Consider the following 16,950-nt stretch of genomic DNA (forward strand, 5'->3'; position numbering starts at 1 on the left):
ATGCCAGATATTTTGCCCATCTTTGCTGCCTAAGAGCCTTGAAAAGACCAATGTACTAACATTCATTAAAAACTAAATTTCCAACCTCCCTTGTCTGAAAAAATCTGGGGTTTTGGCATCCCATCCAACTTGACCAAATTCATCTATTTTCTTCAATTTTCTGAATGTAAACAGTTGCTACAGGTAAACTAGTTTACTAACTACAATTCATCAAATCACAGAGTTCTTCTGGTGTGATATTTCCTCCTGTCACTATAGCAACAATGTTACTCCCTTCTGATGCATCAGGAATTTTGTTTGCTTGTAGTGCTGCAAATGCGGCAGCACCAGACGGTTCAACAACAAGCCCCGCCTGGTAAAAAGTCTTTACTGCACTATAATATGACAAAAAGAAAAACATAATTATAAAGTGCTATTCTTTTCAATCCTAGGGAATATCAGCACATAAAATTTGTATTTTTCGTTTCTATTGGAAGAGAAAAGGGTAACCTTTTCACTCCAAAGATCCCAGTAGTAATTCTTCTCCAAGTCTTTCTTCCATACAATTCTTATTATATTAGTTTGGAGATATTCTTCTGTATTCCCATCACCTGTCTACTTGATATTGTATTGATATAATAAGGAGAAAGTCGGCTTTGATCACTTGTGGGAGTAAAAGGATTGAAGAAAACTTTCTCAAGAGCTGCACTGTTCCAAACTAACCAGTGAAATTCAGATATCGAAAAAATATTTTATTACTAAAAAGACAAATTAGCCAACCTCTTTATTTCATCATCTGTCACAAGAATTATGTCCTCAACATACTCCTTCACATGTTGAAAAGTTTTTTTTCCTGCAGAAAGTATTGATATTTTTAAAGTAATTGTAATGAATAATATTGTTAATTGTATCATTTGAATGAAATTATATTGACTTCTTTAAGGTTCCCATCATGCGTGAACAACCAAGGCATGCAACAACAGCAAAGAGGTATTCTATTTTTTAAGGGTGGCAATGCAATATGGGTTTATGCATGAGATGCCTGATAAAAGCCAAATTTAATATGTGACATGTGAATTTTACAGAAAGGCAAGCATGATTTGTGAATTTATGAACAAGCATAAGGCATGAGACTTTCTCCCATTTTGTGACAACCTGAGGATTTCCCTGAACCTACAAGAACAGAGATTTGAAGTTTTCCCTTTTAAATTTGGGATGCATAAATTGCTTAATCTAAAGTAGAAGTGATGCATCAATTTTTCTAAAGTTTGCACATGTACAGCATGCTACCCTCATAATAACTCTTTCTCACCTGCATAGGGAGGGGCCAGTCCAACGGCAATAGTGTTTACAGACTTCACACTAACAGCATGACCTTGCTGTTTACTCAGATACATTGTTGGAGCTGTGAAAAAAAAAGACAAGTTAACAAACTATGATGAATAATAAAAATATTAGTCTACAAAAAGGAGGTCTCTCATCAGAGTAAGTTAACTTCAAGAGCTTGGAGTTATTCATTTTGACAAGCCATGTTTGATTGAGAGTTACAACTGGACCATGCAGGGAGGGGACAGGGACAGGGAAAGGCAAGTGATTTCCAAAGCCCCTTCCCTCCCCTCTCCTTTCTTTTGACTGTCACACATGCCTTGCAGTAAAAATCAAAGATAGCAGATATAATTTTCACAAAGAAACTACAGAGCACTTGATCATCAAATTAAGCCCCTCCACACACTACAAAAATGTTGAAATAAACCACAATCAAGAATGATATATTTGATTATCAAATAAAAATCACCTCCTTCAGGCTCCACTCCAAAAATCTTTGTCTTCTTCTTTCCTTTGAGCTTAATACCTGCTGCAACCCCAGAGAGTAGACCTCCACCTCCGCAACAAACAACCACTATATCAGGTTCTGGAATGTCCTCCAGGATCTCAAGAGCTACACTACAAAATTGTTTGTACAATATACATAAAATGCACATTAATAACTGGCTTCAGTTAAGGTATAAAATGCAAAGAGGTGGAGGGGGATGTAACATGGCTTCACTTAAATGATTATGATCCCACTAGTTTTGCAGAACCCTACATGGGAGCTTAATGTAGTCTAGCAAAAGCCCCCCACAAAGTGTTGTAAAGTGTATTAGAGCATATTGGGATGAAGAATGTGCTATGTAAATGCACCATCATTATCATTATTGTTATAATCACTCCTGGGCTATTGTTTAGAGAACAGATAATACCTGGCAAAACCAGAAATGAGATGGAGATCATCAAATGGATGAAGAAAATGCATTCCATCTTCAGCAACATGGCGATCAACAACATTTTGCAACTCACTTGTTGGCATTCTTTCCACTTTAACACCAAAACTCTGCAGATCAGCATAAAAAATTTACATTAAATAAGTTTTTCCTGCTTTTTTGTACCCCTCTCCCCCCTCCCCCCACCCCACAGTAAACAGATGTTAATTACAAACACATCATCATACATACGCTTGAAAAAAAATAACATGACCGCAATAAAACAAATTTACTGCACTCAAAATTTCTAAAACATCATTGATTGTCTAATACGGGTTGTTTATTACACAACTCGGGCAGTCAGAGGGCCAATAACTAAAATCAACCAATCAAAATGCTCTATTGCCAGTCAATATTCTCTCAGTATTGGACCTGGCACTGTCCCGAATGGTCCCAAATGATACCGCACTTGTGTCCCTTTGAACGTAAGTTGTATAAATCTTTTATTCACCAAGCCTGCTCGGGACCGTACTGGAAGAATATCTGCGCTCGGTCCGTACTGTCAAGACCTCAGGCCGATATTCTCCCGGTGCAGCCCTGGCACTTGGTTAGTAAGATATCTTATTTTATTGACTTTTCCCTGGAGTGACCACAAAAGAATTTATCCCTGCTTTATTTAACAACTATTCACCAAAGCAGCTCGAGGTTGCTGGTGCAGGATATTTTCCGAGCTGCAAAGCAGTAAGGGAAATATCCATCACTAGTCAGGGACACTGAAAGAGGTAAAAACTTGTTTTAGACAATTGTATTCTAAAACAGTAAGAAATATAGCACAAAAAGATGATTTTATCTCATTTATTCTTGTAACAAATACAATATTTTTGGGCACAAATCTCACACAAGTTATGCTAAAGGAAAAATGGCAAAGAATACTTGGAGTTTGAGTAGCCTATCAGGGCACGCTTTCATTGTAATCCTCTGTTTAAGTATGTTCTAACAATAATTATACTTCGTATATGAGCACGATCCTTCAATATACAGGATCAAGTAAAAAGTTGGGAAGAAATATTAGTATACATCAATAAATTGAGTACATTTCTGATTTGACTACAAATTCTCCAAGGTAAAATTGTACAAGATATATGGCAGATGATGCAAAGAATTTATATCCTAGATCCAAAGAGTGAGCAAGAACTGGTCCAAGATCTGATTGATAAATTCTCTCCCCCCCCCCCCCCCACCCCCACCTCTTGCTGCTACACATTTCATGGTAAACTAGTTACAAGAATTTGGTGTTGGATCAAAATAATAACTTCTACCCAGGATAAGTTTGAGTATTCTCATTACCTGTTTGCAGAACATGATATCATAGAATATGATATCATAGCCAGAATTAAGTTACATGTTAATCACCTCTATGAGTTCAAAAGTTAAATTTGTACCTCAATCAGTTTTACTCTATTGATCGGAGCAGTTTCAGGCATACACAAACTTGCTGGAAAGTTTTGTTCCTTTGCTGCAAAAGCAAATGCCTTTCCATAATTTCCAGCAGACATTGAAAGAAGACTTTTCTTATTCTTGGTGACCTCAAAGGGGATGTTGGCAAACTGATTCACAACACCACGTATTTTAAATGATCCTGTAACATAAAATGTGTTTACATTGCAATGAACACAAAAATCGAAAAGAACGTTGATTATTACCAATTATAACATGATGAACACAGTACGCATCGTTTGATTGGTCAATTTAGTTTCCAAGCTGATACTTTATCAGGTTCTAGAGCCCACATGTGACTAGTTAAGTCATAAATGCAATGCAATAGCTAGAGCACATTTCTTTCCGAGCTCTATAACGTGATAAATCCACTTAAGATGTAGGAAGACGACGAGGAAAACTTTTAAACCACAAGTTAAAGGTGAGTGATTTATAAGCTTTCCTCATGAACTCCCAACATCTCAAGTGGCTTTATCATGTTATAGAGCCAGGAAAAATGCCAAGAAGTGAAATTGCCAAGAAGCGTCTGTTCCAAGCTGGGATAATTAACAATTATTCCACTAACGCGCATTGGATATGAGATGATAGATAGCTAACAAGGCGCGTCGCGCCAAGTTGGCTATAATCATCTAGTATCCAACAAGCACGAGGGGAATAATTGTTTTATTAAAAAAATGCCCCCAAGCAATTAGACAAATCTTCTCGAATTTATGGATGTTACAACGTACAGATATTAGGTTATGGTCTATTGGCTCATATACCATAATGGCTAAGCCAATAAAAAGTCTTGAATTGCATTATCCAATGACCAAGTTTTTAATAATATTTAATGCATCTGATGACCCAATGCTCCTTCCGTTCTAAAACTGTACCTGTATTTTGCATGCTCTCCATTTTCAAATGCAGTTTAAATCGGTCCCCAAAGCCAAACATCTGTTCCACATTTTGGAGCAAAGGTGTCCTGACAACTACACGACATCCTTTGATAGCTTCTCGGGCTTGTTCAACGTCTCTCCAAGAAACGAGCATTTCCACGGAAAATGACCGATAGACAGTGAACCACAAGTCACTACCCTAACTGTATTGTCAAATACAGAAATCTTGGATAAAGCTCTAAATCTCCATCTTAACCAATAAATTAAGTTAAAGGAAATATTTATTCACGCCACAGTCGGAACGATGGAGACTTGGAACTAGACAAGAAATTGCGGGGGAGGAGAGGGAGGAGTAGCTTCGGGGTTTTGTTTTGTTTTGTTTTTTCCTTCTCCAACAGGGAAATGAATTGTACCGAGGCAAGAGATTATAGAAAGTTTATAATATCTTCACCGAAGATGGTTCTGCATGCTAGCTACTGGACTAAAAGATTATTCAAGATTGTGTTGTTAAACCACATATTGTAAGTTAATCATTAATATACAACTATCTACGTTCGGGGATTCCCCTCCGAAAGGTAGCTGTGTTGCGATTCCAAACGACAGCTGTGTGCTGCCCTAGGTGTTGCTTTGTAGTCACAGGAAATTGATTAAAGACAAAATCATCCAAATAACAAGTCTTTGGCAGGTATAATGAGCATTAGAGACGCTTACGATCGAGGTAACACTAATATTATTTCTACATGCTTCTGATTTTCGCAGGACAGTTTGTATTCAGCGAAGTGAAGCACGTGACGATCACGAATGTTCCACTCTTCGCTAAAAGTAGCAATCGTCACGCAAGGAAGTCATCCAGAACAAATCTTAAACAAACAGAAGTTTTTAACTGGCGAAGCACATTCCTTTAGGCGCAGTTTGCATGCGTACAATTTGGCTCGTACACGTATGCGACCGAAATATTTACCGTGAAACATGGAACAGGGAACTTTACCTCGCATACACAATTCTAGGTACTGGCCCGATCTTACAACGTACGGTCCAAAGATGATATGCGAGATGTATCCTACAAAAGGGAATGATCCCTTAGGTTGTTCAGTTTCCGTGAAAGCGGTAAGTCTTAGTACGCAGACAACCGAATTGTTCAAGTGGTTTTACTTCCGATAAGGCTTCTGTTGATAATTCTTTGAGCTGTCAATTTCGCCCTATTTATTTTGAAAGCTGTTTCCGAAAAAGATGTAATACTTCCGAATTCAATCTTGATCTAATTCGAGACGGAGAGCAACTGACCTAAGACAAACTTAACACTCGTTCTATAATTCGAGGTTCACTAGCTAAAATACATCATTTCGCCACCGTAAAGGTAAATTGAAAGGCGTTTCTTCCGATTTTTTTTAATAGGGAATTCGCAACTTGTTGAACGCTCCGGTCTAAATCGAGTCATTGCAGAGTAGTTTAATCCAAATACAAAATTATCCCGGCAAATTCCGAACGGGCCTCTGGACTTTGCTTTGTTATGATTTATGTGTTTGACGAGCACACTTGCAAATTCCCGGACGTTTGTTCGATTCATCGGATTTCTCTTTTCACCAAGGTCACTTGTAAACAGAAAACAGTGTATAGCTAGGACCTCAAAGGAACCGTTTAAAAAACTTATTCCCGCAGTTTCAACAAATGCATTCATGTAATTAGACATACAATATCCGTGAAATTTATATTTCGCGTCACTATTAATTTTAGATGAGGTACGGTCAGAAGTAATTAAAGTTTGTCCAAATAATAGCATTCATATTTCGGGATGTTTATAACAGAGTTACTCGTTGCATGTCCAGTCGAGCTTATGATTTATTACAACTTCTATACTTCCAGTTACCACTTAAAACCTATTTTTCAGCCAATTCTGTTTTAACCACATTCCATTAGCGAGGGGCAAGGACCCATTCTTTCCCCTGGTTAACATGGCAAAACAAATTAACACTTTTAGTTTTGTTATTTCATCATAATTTTTGTTCCTACATCATTTAATCCCTTACTTCTTTTCGTTCAGCCACTATAATATTAGTTTATTAATTTATCTCTGAAATAATAAAAGATACGAACAAAAACATATTTGTATATTGTATTTATTTTTTATTTATTTATTTATTTATTACAGTTTCTCCAGATCTAGAATAAATTAAATTACTAAATAGATGCATAAATAAATACATAGACATAAACATAGACAGAATAAATAAATAATGATGATGGAGAGGCAGCACTTGTTCAAGCAGCACTTGAACAAGTGCTGAAATATAGTATTTCAGCACTTGTTCAACCTTACCACGTCTTTTTTTTTCTCTCATAGGATGTAGACAGGGACTACTTGTTCAACCTTTCCACTTTTTTTTTTCTCTCATAGGATGTAGACAGGGACTACTTGTTCAACCTTTCCACTTCTTTTTTTTTCTCTCATAGGATGTTGACAGGGACTACTTGTTCAACCTTTCCACTTCTTTTTTTTTTCTCTCATAGGATGTAGAGAGGGACTACTTGTTCAGCCTTACCACTTCTTTTTTCTCTCATAGGATGTTGACAGGGACTACTTGTTCAACCTTTCCACTTCTTTTTTTTTCTCTCATAGGATGTAGACAGGGACTACTTGTTCAACCTTTCCACTTCTTTTTTTTTTCTCTCATAGGATGTAGAGAGGGACTACTTGTTCAGCCTTACCACTTCTTTTTTCTCTCATAGGATGTTGACAGGGACTACTTGTTCAACCTTACCACTTCTTTTTTTTTCTCTCATAGGATGTAGAGAGGGACTACTTGTTCAACCTTTCCACTTCTTTTTTTTTTCTCTCATAGGATGTAGACAGGGACTACTTGTTCAACCTTTCCACTTCTTTTTTTTTCTCTCATAGGATGTAGAGAGGGACTACTTGTTCAACCTTTCCACTTCTTTTTTTTTCTCTCATAGGATGTAGACAGGGACTACTTGTTCAACCTTACCAATTTTTTTTTTTTCTCTCATAGGATGTAGAGAGGGACTACTTGTTCAACCTTTCCACTTCTTTTTTTTTCTCTCATAGGATGTAGACAGGGACTACTTGTTCAACCTTTCCACTTCTTTTTTTTTCTCTCATAGGATGTAGACAGGGATCCAGCTTACTTCTACTGGATTGTGAAGGATATAGTAACCAACAGCAATGCAGTTAATGTCTTGGAGCCTGGAGACTGGATAATATCCATCAATGGCTCAACCACCACTACCAGAGACAAATCCTTTCTAGACAAGTTGATAGATTGCCAAAGTGTTCTGAGTGTCACCATAAGAAAGCCACAAGAACAACAAGAATTTTATCTCTGGGACCCCAACCAAGTTGCAATTGATATAAAAGTCAAAGTCAAGCAGCTTCCATTTTCAGCTGCATTTTCTCTCAACATCTTTTACCCTGTAAGTACTGCGTCTAGTACATGCTGAATTAAGAGGGGCCTGAGACAAGCTTCTTCTCTGTGTTTTTCAATATTTTGTTTTTCATCTGTAATGATATTAAGCTAAAGGTTTCCCCCCCTCTCTTGCAGTCAAAGCAGTTGTTTATTGCTTGTAGGGATATTCAAGAGTGCCATACTGACTGCACACATCTCTAGAAGCTCCCGCTATCTTATAAATTTCCACATTTTCTATGAGATTCTGAATACTCTTGTATTCAAAGTTAGTAATCTAGGTCTATGTTATGGCCTTGGCTTATTGTGTTTTTTTTCTCTGGATCCACCCTAGCTAACCTATCCCCAATATTTTAAAAGCTTAACTCATAGCTTAAAAAAGACTAGACTATCCTTGCAAAAAATTTTCTTAAAGTAGACTTACCAACTTATAAGATGATAGTGGTCTGATGCCCAGTCATTGTCTCCTGTCAACATATCCATATTTAATTATTATATAAATTAACCTAATTACACTACCTCTCTCCCTCAACAACATGCATAAGTCCATCAGAGGCAGCAGTTTTTCTTCCTTCCACATTAACCTGCTTAATGGAAAGGAGTTATGGTCAGTAAAACAGGAAATTATGCAAGTGACAAGATATCCCCCCCCCCCCCCACATATGCATACGCATGCACTCACACACCCAAATTTAGTCTCTATAGCAAAGAGGTTGAATATCTTTCAGGACTTGCAGGATAGTAAAAAAACATATGCATTGGTGGACAACATCAAGCTACCAAAAATAGGCCGCAAAGGATTGCAACGGGGAGACATCATCATTTCCATCAATGAACGTAAACTTGAGAATGAGACCTATGAAGGACTACAACAAATTGTCCACCAACTTAACCTACAAAAGCAGATAAAACTAATAATTCAACGGAGACAATGGAGACAGAATGGTATGTTCCACTTTGGAAAATAAAAAAGTGTCAAATGAATATAATTAATCATTACACGACTCGGGGAGTCAGAGGGCCAATAACTAAAATCAACCAATCAAAATGCACTATTGCTGGTCAATATTCTCTCAGTATTGGACCGGGCACTGTCCTGAATGGTCCGGAATGATACCGCACTTGTGCCCCTTTGAACTTCAGTCGTATAATAAATCTCTTATTAACCAAGCTTGCTCGGGACCATACTGGAAGAATAGTGGCCTTCAGTCTTTTTTGTACGGACCTCGCTACGCTCAGTCCATACTGTCAAGACCTTGGGCCGATATTCTCCCAGTACGGCCCTCACACTTGGTTAATTAACAATTATTCCACGAGCGCGCGTTGGATTTGAGATGATAGATAGCCAACAAGGTGCATTGCGCCGAGTTGGCTATAATCATCTCATATCCAACAAGCATGAGTGGAATAACTGTTTTATTAAAAACATTAAATTCAATTATTAAATTTTATTAAATTCTTAGCTCCCTTTTAATTTCAAGCTGACACGTACGCTTACCATATTTGTAGATTATGGTATATTGGCTGATATACCATAATGGCTAAGCCAATAAAAAGTCTTGAATTGCGTTATCCAATGATCTAGTTTTTAATAATAAGATATATATACTGTCAAGGAAATATATCGTTTCCTAAACTTTTGAGCTTTAAACCCATTTCCTCTTTCCTTTGACCTAGAAAAATAGATTAAGTTCACCAAACTGTCCATTTGGGTTAAGACAGAATAAAACATTGGGAACTTATTAGCAGAAAAATGGACTTTCACTCAATTGAAAAAATATCTGGGAGCACAGTCTGACACTGGTCCAAATTCCTTGTTTGGAAGCCTGAACTTCTTTCCAGTAGTTTCTTTAATTACAGCTGACCAACAAGGATCAGTTATCCACTTGTATTTCATCCACAAATCTCTTTACTGTTGTAAACATGTGGTTGCTAAGGAATGGCAGTCTATTGTTATCCTAGTTATTACTTTGACATGTAATAATATGGTGTTCTCTTTTTCTTTTTAAGATTACCTTACCAGTCTTGCAATTGACTCACCAGCAAATTTAGACTGGAGACCACTTCAAGCTGAGTTACAGAAGAAACATTTAAAAGAACCACTTGGTTTTAAGTTTGTATTTGCCAAGGTAAGTAAACCCACAATTTTTACTTTCAAATTATATGCACAATGTATTTTATTTGTCTATCAGTACAGACCCCTCATACGCACATCTCATTTCATGGTGAACTCATTTTGTCAAGATCTTCAAATTTTACTACTTCCTACATCTTATTCCTTTCATTTTTCTATCATCCTATACCAATACTCCCTTTCTCCTGCTTTTCCAGTGTTTCTTTCATCCATATCACCATCATCATCATAATTGTCAATTCATTTTTGTTTTATAATAATATATGCATGCATCAGTTCCGCTTCTAATGATATCAGCGAGTTTAATTAAATACCCAATTTAGCAAACTGTTTTAAAATGCCAGATGAAATATATCTCCACACTATCATTTTGACACAATGCAAAACACTGCTCCAACACATTTCAACACAGAGAAAGAGAATTAAAGAATTCACTGGGAGAAGGGGGGAGCTGTAAAGGAGGTGTTATTAGTAATGGTGGAATTAACCCTTGAAGGGGTCTGGCTTCATGTACCAAGCTGCATTTCCCCATTCCCTCTAACTTTACTTTTCCTGTATCATATTTACTTATAGCAAATGTACACAACTTCTTTACACAGAATCAACTAGAACAGCCATGTCCAATAATAAAGCAAATTGCAGCTGGAGAAACACCAGCAGCCAAGTGTCCATATCTTACTCCAGGATGCAAGATAACAGCTGTCAACAAGCATCCAGTAAAGGGGCTCTCTTTTGAAGGGATGAAAACCATGCTCCAGAAAGCTCAACCTTCTGTACTATTATCCATTGAAGAACCCACAGGCCTGCTGCAAGAAAAACACTTGCCTTCTTCAGGAGAAAGGTACACATGGCCAGGGGAGAAAGAGAAAGGAATCCTGACCATATCCCAAAGCGAAGCACAGATTTCTTTTTCAAACAGCTCTCTGGCAGATGGAGTACAGACTGTTAATTTGTGCCAGCAGGTCAAAGGTGCAAGCAAGACTGTAAATGATGCCAAGCATGAAGTTTCCCCTGACCATGAGAGGCTGGTCAATTGCTTGACTCAACAAATGCCTCCTGATTGCCGGAGTGGATACAGTGAAGCAGACAGACGGCCCTCTGCACCTACTGTGAAAGTGCCAGACAAAGCTCAAAGTACTCCTATTTGCCAGAAATGTGTGGAGATTTCCAAGACAGACAAGCAGAAACAAACTATTCAGGACATTCCAGTGAAAATTTACTATACAGTTTGTCAAAGAATGGATATAGAATCTCCCTCTTGTAATGACCATCGCATTTTTGGTGAGAAACTTGGGTTTTCAAGAAATGAGATTTTTGCCCCCAACAATCAACCAACTGATTGTCTCCTGCGTGTTTGGAGTGAAAGAAAGGGAAAGAATGCCACTGTTGAAAAAATAATGAACATTCTTGATGACATGGAACGCCATGATATCCTTGAGTTATTACAAGTCTGGGTAGAAAGTAAATATTGCTCAAAATGCTTTAAAGCATTCCAACAAGCACATGAAAGAGAATCTTGTGTTTAGAAGAGCATAACAAAAAGGAATAAGTCTGTTCCAGACAATAATTGAACAAATTAAATATAACTACATAAACATCAAATGTATCTATTCTGTGAGTGGTGCTTTTAAGTAATTGGTAATACTAAACATCAAATGTATGTTTTCTGTGATTGTTTTTCCTTTAGTAAGGAACTAAATAACTCACTGAACAATTCAATGTGACTGCTACATGCATTTCTAAACAAAAAAAGTAACACTATACTCGAGGCCAGAACATCTTCAATTATTTTAATGGCTAAAAATATTTTACTTTTGTTGACAAAGGATTCGAAAGATGAGATCACCCATGAAACCGAGTATCATTCACAAGAAGCTCCCACATTGCCAACCATTTCCAAGGTAATGGGGATGTTTTTGACTGATTTATATTTTTTAATTTTTAGAATATGTTTGAATATGCCTGTACATTATTGTAAATAGATTTTATTACCACCCAAATTAAACTCGAAACAGTCTGGAAGAACTGAAATTGTTTGTTTGGATGGAAGATGGAAAACACCCCCATGCAAATACAAGTTCAAAATACATTACATTTCTATTTTGAGAAATTATTATTGACACATTCTATGATTACGTGATTATGATCCATGTTTATATTTAGACATCAAGGTACTTTCAAGTGGAAGAATACATATCAATTACTACTGCTGTTAGCAGCTTTGCACTCTCATGCCTGATTCTAATGGGCTATTTTTTTTTTTTTTTTTTTTTAAATAACACAATCATTCCAATAATACTTCTAGGGAACACAGTTTCCTTATTTACAAAGTAAACTACAATGGAAATTATTAATTGGAAAATGTAAATGAAAGTTATTTGTACGTGGAGAAATTATTTGAAGGAGTGGAGAAATTAAGCATAGCTGTTGTTCCTGTATCAAAAACATCTAAGCTCAGTTGTTGGAAAGGTGGATACTTAGGTCTCGTTAATCACCCTTCAATCAGGACCTGTTTAATGAGTTATCTTGTATTAATATTAACTAAATGTATATCTATCACATGTTACTAGTTCTAAAATGTATAATGAGTTAAAAATACATTTAGAAATATGCACCATATAATCACTGAGACTTTTATATTTTTTTGTGTGATGTGCCATAATGATGGCATGCATTAATTTTAATAACAAAGACATTTAGAACTACCATGCATTTTAAAAGTAAGTACAGCTGCGGCAGCTGTGAATTTCTTGTATTAAAATGCCATTTATTGAATCATTAAACGTTAAATATCACTTGTTACTTAGTGTGTTCTATTTCCTTCTTTTCAAAACATAATGATTCTGCGTGTACAATAAACATCAGCGACAATTTGGCTACAAACAAGATACCACAAAACCTCCATTTCAAAGCTACCAGCTTTATTATTCAGGGAAAACATGAGAAATCAAAATGGCTTTGTACAGTTCCCACTCACTCTCATTATCATTGTCATCAAAGTCATTATTAATTATCATATTATCATCAATACCAATGTCTTCATCTGTTAACGTAACACATGTACATGGTACTTTGGCAATTTACAGTTCCCACTCATTCTCACTGTCATCAATTTTAGTTTTCATCATCATCATTATCATCACTACCCCTGCCTTCATCTGTCAAAGTATCATGTAGTACTTTGGCTCTGTGTTTCATTGCTTGACGAAGCACAGATAGTAAGTCCATGGGGTCTCCTTTTTCTTGTACACCATTACCCTGTGAACTGTTCTTTTCATCCTTTGTGATTTGTATCCGGTCATCTGCTTCAGGATCACTTTTATTGGAAATCCTTTGAAACTGATTATAGTCGATAACCTCAGAATTTACAAAGGGTTTCTTCAAAATTGTTTCATCAAACTGTCTTATCTGGCTGAGAAAGGATTCTCTTCCATTACCTGGGACTGGTGATTGGCTAGCACGAGGAAACCTGTTGTCACTCCCAAGTGGCGGCAATGGTGGTAGTGAAGGTGGGAGCTCCAGCATTGTTGACATTTCTCTTTCAGAGTCATCAATTAAAGCTTCTTTCTCCATCGATGACATTACAATTTCTTCCGGAAAGAGAATTGCAGGGCCAGGTACACAATCCTTTTCTACAACCCTACTCTCTTGAGGTATATTATCTTTATTTCCATTTAAGCCTGTTTCATTTCTGTTATTCACTTTGTCTTGTTCAATAAAAGTGTTTTGTATTTGTTGTTGAAACACCCCTGATTTTTCTTGCTGATGATTAATATCCAGTGGTAAACATTGGTCCTGGGTTACCTGTTGATCCTGGGTTACCTGTGGCTCTTGTATGAAACCATGTTGTACCTGCCCATCGATTTCTTCTTCCCCCTCCTCCCCTCTTGCTAACACCCTGTGCCTCAGTGGCACCTCAGGAGTGTAGGGTGGGGGTGGCATACAATTTAGATTCATGACATCCAAAGGAAGTTGAGAGGGTGAGTCAACTACTGCACCACAGGGTTTCCTTTGATAACCTGAAGGATGAAGCCCTCTAGAGGTTGGGCTCCCTGGGGGAGTAATGTTATGGTGCCCACCACACTGGGTTTGCAGTGGGGTAGCCTCCACTCGAACAAGCTCGGGCCAGAGGCTCTTCTTTTGTTTATAACCTGACCTCACAGAAAATGTGATGCAAGGACCAGACAAAATAACAAGTCTTACCACTTGAACATGTGTCAAGTCCTTTGTCCTGATTCCATTCACCTAGGATAGACAGACAGTACAGCAACTCTAATCAACATACAGATTAAAAATTTGTTTTTCTCAATAACCACTGATGGGTGTCTTCCAGCTGTAACATTTAAATGATAATCTACAACTTTCAACCCGTAATTTCTTGGAAATGATTTACAAGAAGCTTCTTCTTATACTATCAAATACATTAGTTGCCGAACAAGTGATGAAATTTGTTATCTAATCTCATAGAGGGTATTAAAATGCTCTAAAATCAAAATGATCTCTACCATCAAATTTACTCAAAGCTACTTTAGAAGGACATGAATAGCAGCAAGGAAAAACTACCAATGAAACATACTCTGGTTCAGTTCCCAGAAGTTGGCACCCAAACAGTAAGAAAAACCTCACCTTGACTATCACATCTCCTGTCTTTAACCCAGCCCTTTGTGCAGGAGAATGGTTATCAACCGAGATGACAAGTACATCACAGCCATAATCGGTGCCACTAAGAAACAAAAAGGCTTTATTAGTTAAGAATGCCTGAGACCATTCTCCAGGGTAAAGCAGAACTCAGTGTGATCTCATGTGTACAGACTGAGCCAATTTAAGCCATGTGCACCACTTGTAAAAATTGTAAGACCAAACCTCACATCAACCTCGTTCCCAGGGTCTCTCATCTTCCTGCTCCAGGGGGCGGGAAGATGAGAGAATCTGGGAACGAGGTTGACCTCACACATGCATGATCACAGTACTGTACTGCCACATACAACTGTAAATGTTATTTACCATTTACTGAGTCAATTGTGATAATTCTAGTATGAAGTGAATCTACTTCAAGAAAAGATCCTGTGTGCAGTTGCCATATTCTATGGGCTGGGTGGGAAGGCTTCCCAGATGTATTACAAAACTAATGAACAATGGGATAAAACAAAAGTTTTGCACTGCAACCACTTTTTCTTTCCTCTGCAGACCAGCACCCATTCTTCCATGCTGTGAGCACATCTCTAGCCACCCCTTTCTAAATGGTCTAAAGCAGTCAATGGCAATAGATCATTAGATTTGAATTTAAAGAGAAAGATTGATGGAGAAAGACCTGTCAATTTGTTTTTTTAACTCAATTTAGGTAAAAATGCCAGACATTATATTGCCTCATTCATGGAAATCATTTCGACCCCTATCAAATTGAAATTATGTGAGGTACACCTGGGTAATTTGTAAAGTTCAGTTTGTACGTCTTAACAAGCCTTATCCTCGCCGTTGTCATTATTCTCGACATCATCGTTATCATTTTAAGAACCAGATTGCATACGTACCCCCTTATACAACAGCCTAACCAACCATCTTCATCGGCATGAACAGAGACTGTTGACAATTTTTTTTCCACTACTCTAGCAGCTGGTTCAGGCTTATCGCGAACTTTACATTCTTTATCGGAGACATCTCCAGCAGGTATGATCCTCATATGAAGCGTCTTTGATGCTTTGATTAAATTTACAATAATTTGGGTTATGTCAACCAGATTTCTTTTTCCACAGCGCTGGTTATTAACTCGAATAATCTTATCGCCTGTTTTCAATCCTTGCTTATCAGCAAGCGAATGTTTTGTCACTTGAGCTACGGTTATGGAAGGGCGATGACACGTTCCACCTTGAATCTTAAAACCAAATCCATGATTCAAGGATCTCCTTTCAAGAACGATAATTTTTCTTTCTTGGTCAGAGTCAACAGCATCGGTCAAGGCAGCTTTTTGAGCTTCAATACCCAAACTAGTAGATTCTTTTGAGCAAACAGGCCCTATGGAGATTATTTTCTCTTCTTTAGATCTCCGTGGCTTTTCCTTTACTGGCCTGGTCTTCTTGGCGGGGCTTCCTTGAAAATTTGGCATAGTGTTTTCTCCTTCCTTGATTACTACCTTCCTCTTTTTTCCAAAGTCTTCTCCTTCTCGTTTGACTTCGGCTTCAAGTAGCTCATTGAATTGTCGGGTAAACTTATTCCGCAGATTTTCTGGAAGACATCGCCTGACTTCTACAAGAATATCAACTTTTGAACGTGAATTGACAATCTCTAGAAGATCCGAACACAATCCCTCCACCGATCGTGTCTTGGAGAAAGTTTTTATCGCAGTTTTAAGTCGATCATAATCCTCCCTCTTCAGTAGTTCCTTAGCTCGCTGCCACAATACTCCAAAAGTATGAGCACAGTTCTGAGTAGCCATTGGGTTCTCTTCTTCGACAAAATCGTTTTTAACGGTTGAGTGCCCCACAAAGTCAACCAGAAAAATTCAAACTCCCCGCTGTTTCGCACCCAGACCCCGCAAAACTTACGCCCGTCACGCCACTAAATTTCTCCTGAGTTTGGTAACCGGTGTTGGGGTAGTCACGCGATGTTACGAAAACTCTCGAGCCTTTCATTAGTCATCAGCACAGATTGGTGATTGGAGGGGGTGGGGGAGGGAAGAATTGAAGATGAAAACAGAAGTTGTGGGAGGTAAATTACCAACAAAGATTGGGTACTCAAGATTTGTTTCACAGGGGGGAGGGGGGGGGAGGGTAAGGGGAACAAGGCCTGCTAAGTTTTTTAAAAGGGGA

General features: G+C 37.7%; 3 protein-coding genes across 3 annotated transcripts in view; 1 reads left to right on the forward strand and 2 right to left on the reverse strand.

Moving 5' to 3' along the window:
• Positions 1-4,900, reverse strand: part of LOC111346337 (uncharacterized) — a 5,729-nt gene extending 829 nt beyond the window's left edge. The window contains exons 1-7 of the mRNA XM_022953626.2: positions 4,589-4,900; positions 3,662-3,858; positions 2,220-2,350; positions 1,775-1,923; positions 1,292-1,384; positions 760-832; positions 1-374 (exon numbers count right to left, since the gene is read on the reverse strand). The exon at positions 1-374 is cut by the window's left edge and continues 829 nt beyond it. Of these exons, the coding sequence (XP_022809361.1) occupies positions 197-374; positions 760-832; positions 1,292-1,384; positions 1,775-1,923; positions 2,220-2,350; positions 3,662-3,858; positions 4,589-4,745 (978 nt within the window). The 5' untranslated portion in view covers positions 4,746-4,900 and the 3' untranslated portion in view covers positions 1-196. The remainder of the gene's footprint in view (positions 375-759; positions 833-1,291; positions 1,385-1,774; positions 1,924-2,219; positions 2,351-3,661; positions 3,859-4,588) is intronic.
• Positions 4,901-5,335: 435 nt separating this feature from the next.
• On the forward strand, positions 5,336-12,403 carry LOC111346334 (uncharacterized). Its single transcript, XM_022953624.2, has 5 exons — positions 5,336-5,698; positions 7,712-8,020; positions 8,739-8,955; positions 10,021-10,139; positions 10,744-12,403. Exons 1-5 carry the CDS (start codon positions 5,561-5,563, stop codon positions 11,668-11,670), a joined length of 1,710 nt encoding a protein of 569 aa, XP_022809359.2. The 5' UTR covers positions 5,336-5,560; the 3' UTR covers positions 11,671-12,403.
• Positions 12,404-13,044: 641 nt separating this feature from the next.
• LOC111346333 (uncharacterized) lies at positions 13,045-16,631 on the reverse strand. Its single transcript, XM_022953623.2, has 3 exons — positions 15,676-16,631; positions 14,771-14,867; positions 13,045-14,389 (listed from the first exon to the last, which is right to left on the reverse strand). The coding sequence occupies exons 1-3, from the start codon at positions 16,575-16,577 to the stop codon at positions 13,259-13,261; spliced, it is 2,130 nt and encodes a 709-aa protein (XP_022809358.2). The 5' UTR covers positions 16,578-16,631; the 3' UTR covers positions 13,045-13,258.
• Positions 16,632-16,950: the final 319 nt, after the last annotated feature.

Source organism: Stylophora pistillata, chromosome 5 (genome assembly GCF_964205215.1).
Source record: "Stylophora pistillata chromosome 5, jaStyPist1.2, whole genome shotgun sequence".
NCBI classification, from domain to species: Eukaryota; Metazoa; Cnidaria; class Anthozoa; order Scleractinia; family Pocilloporidae; genus Stylophora; species Stylophora pistillata.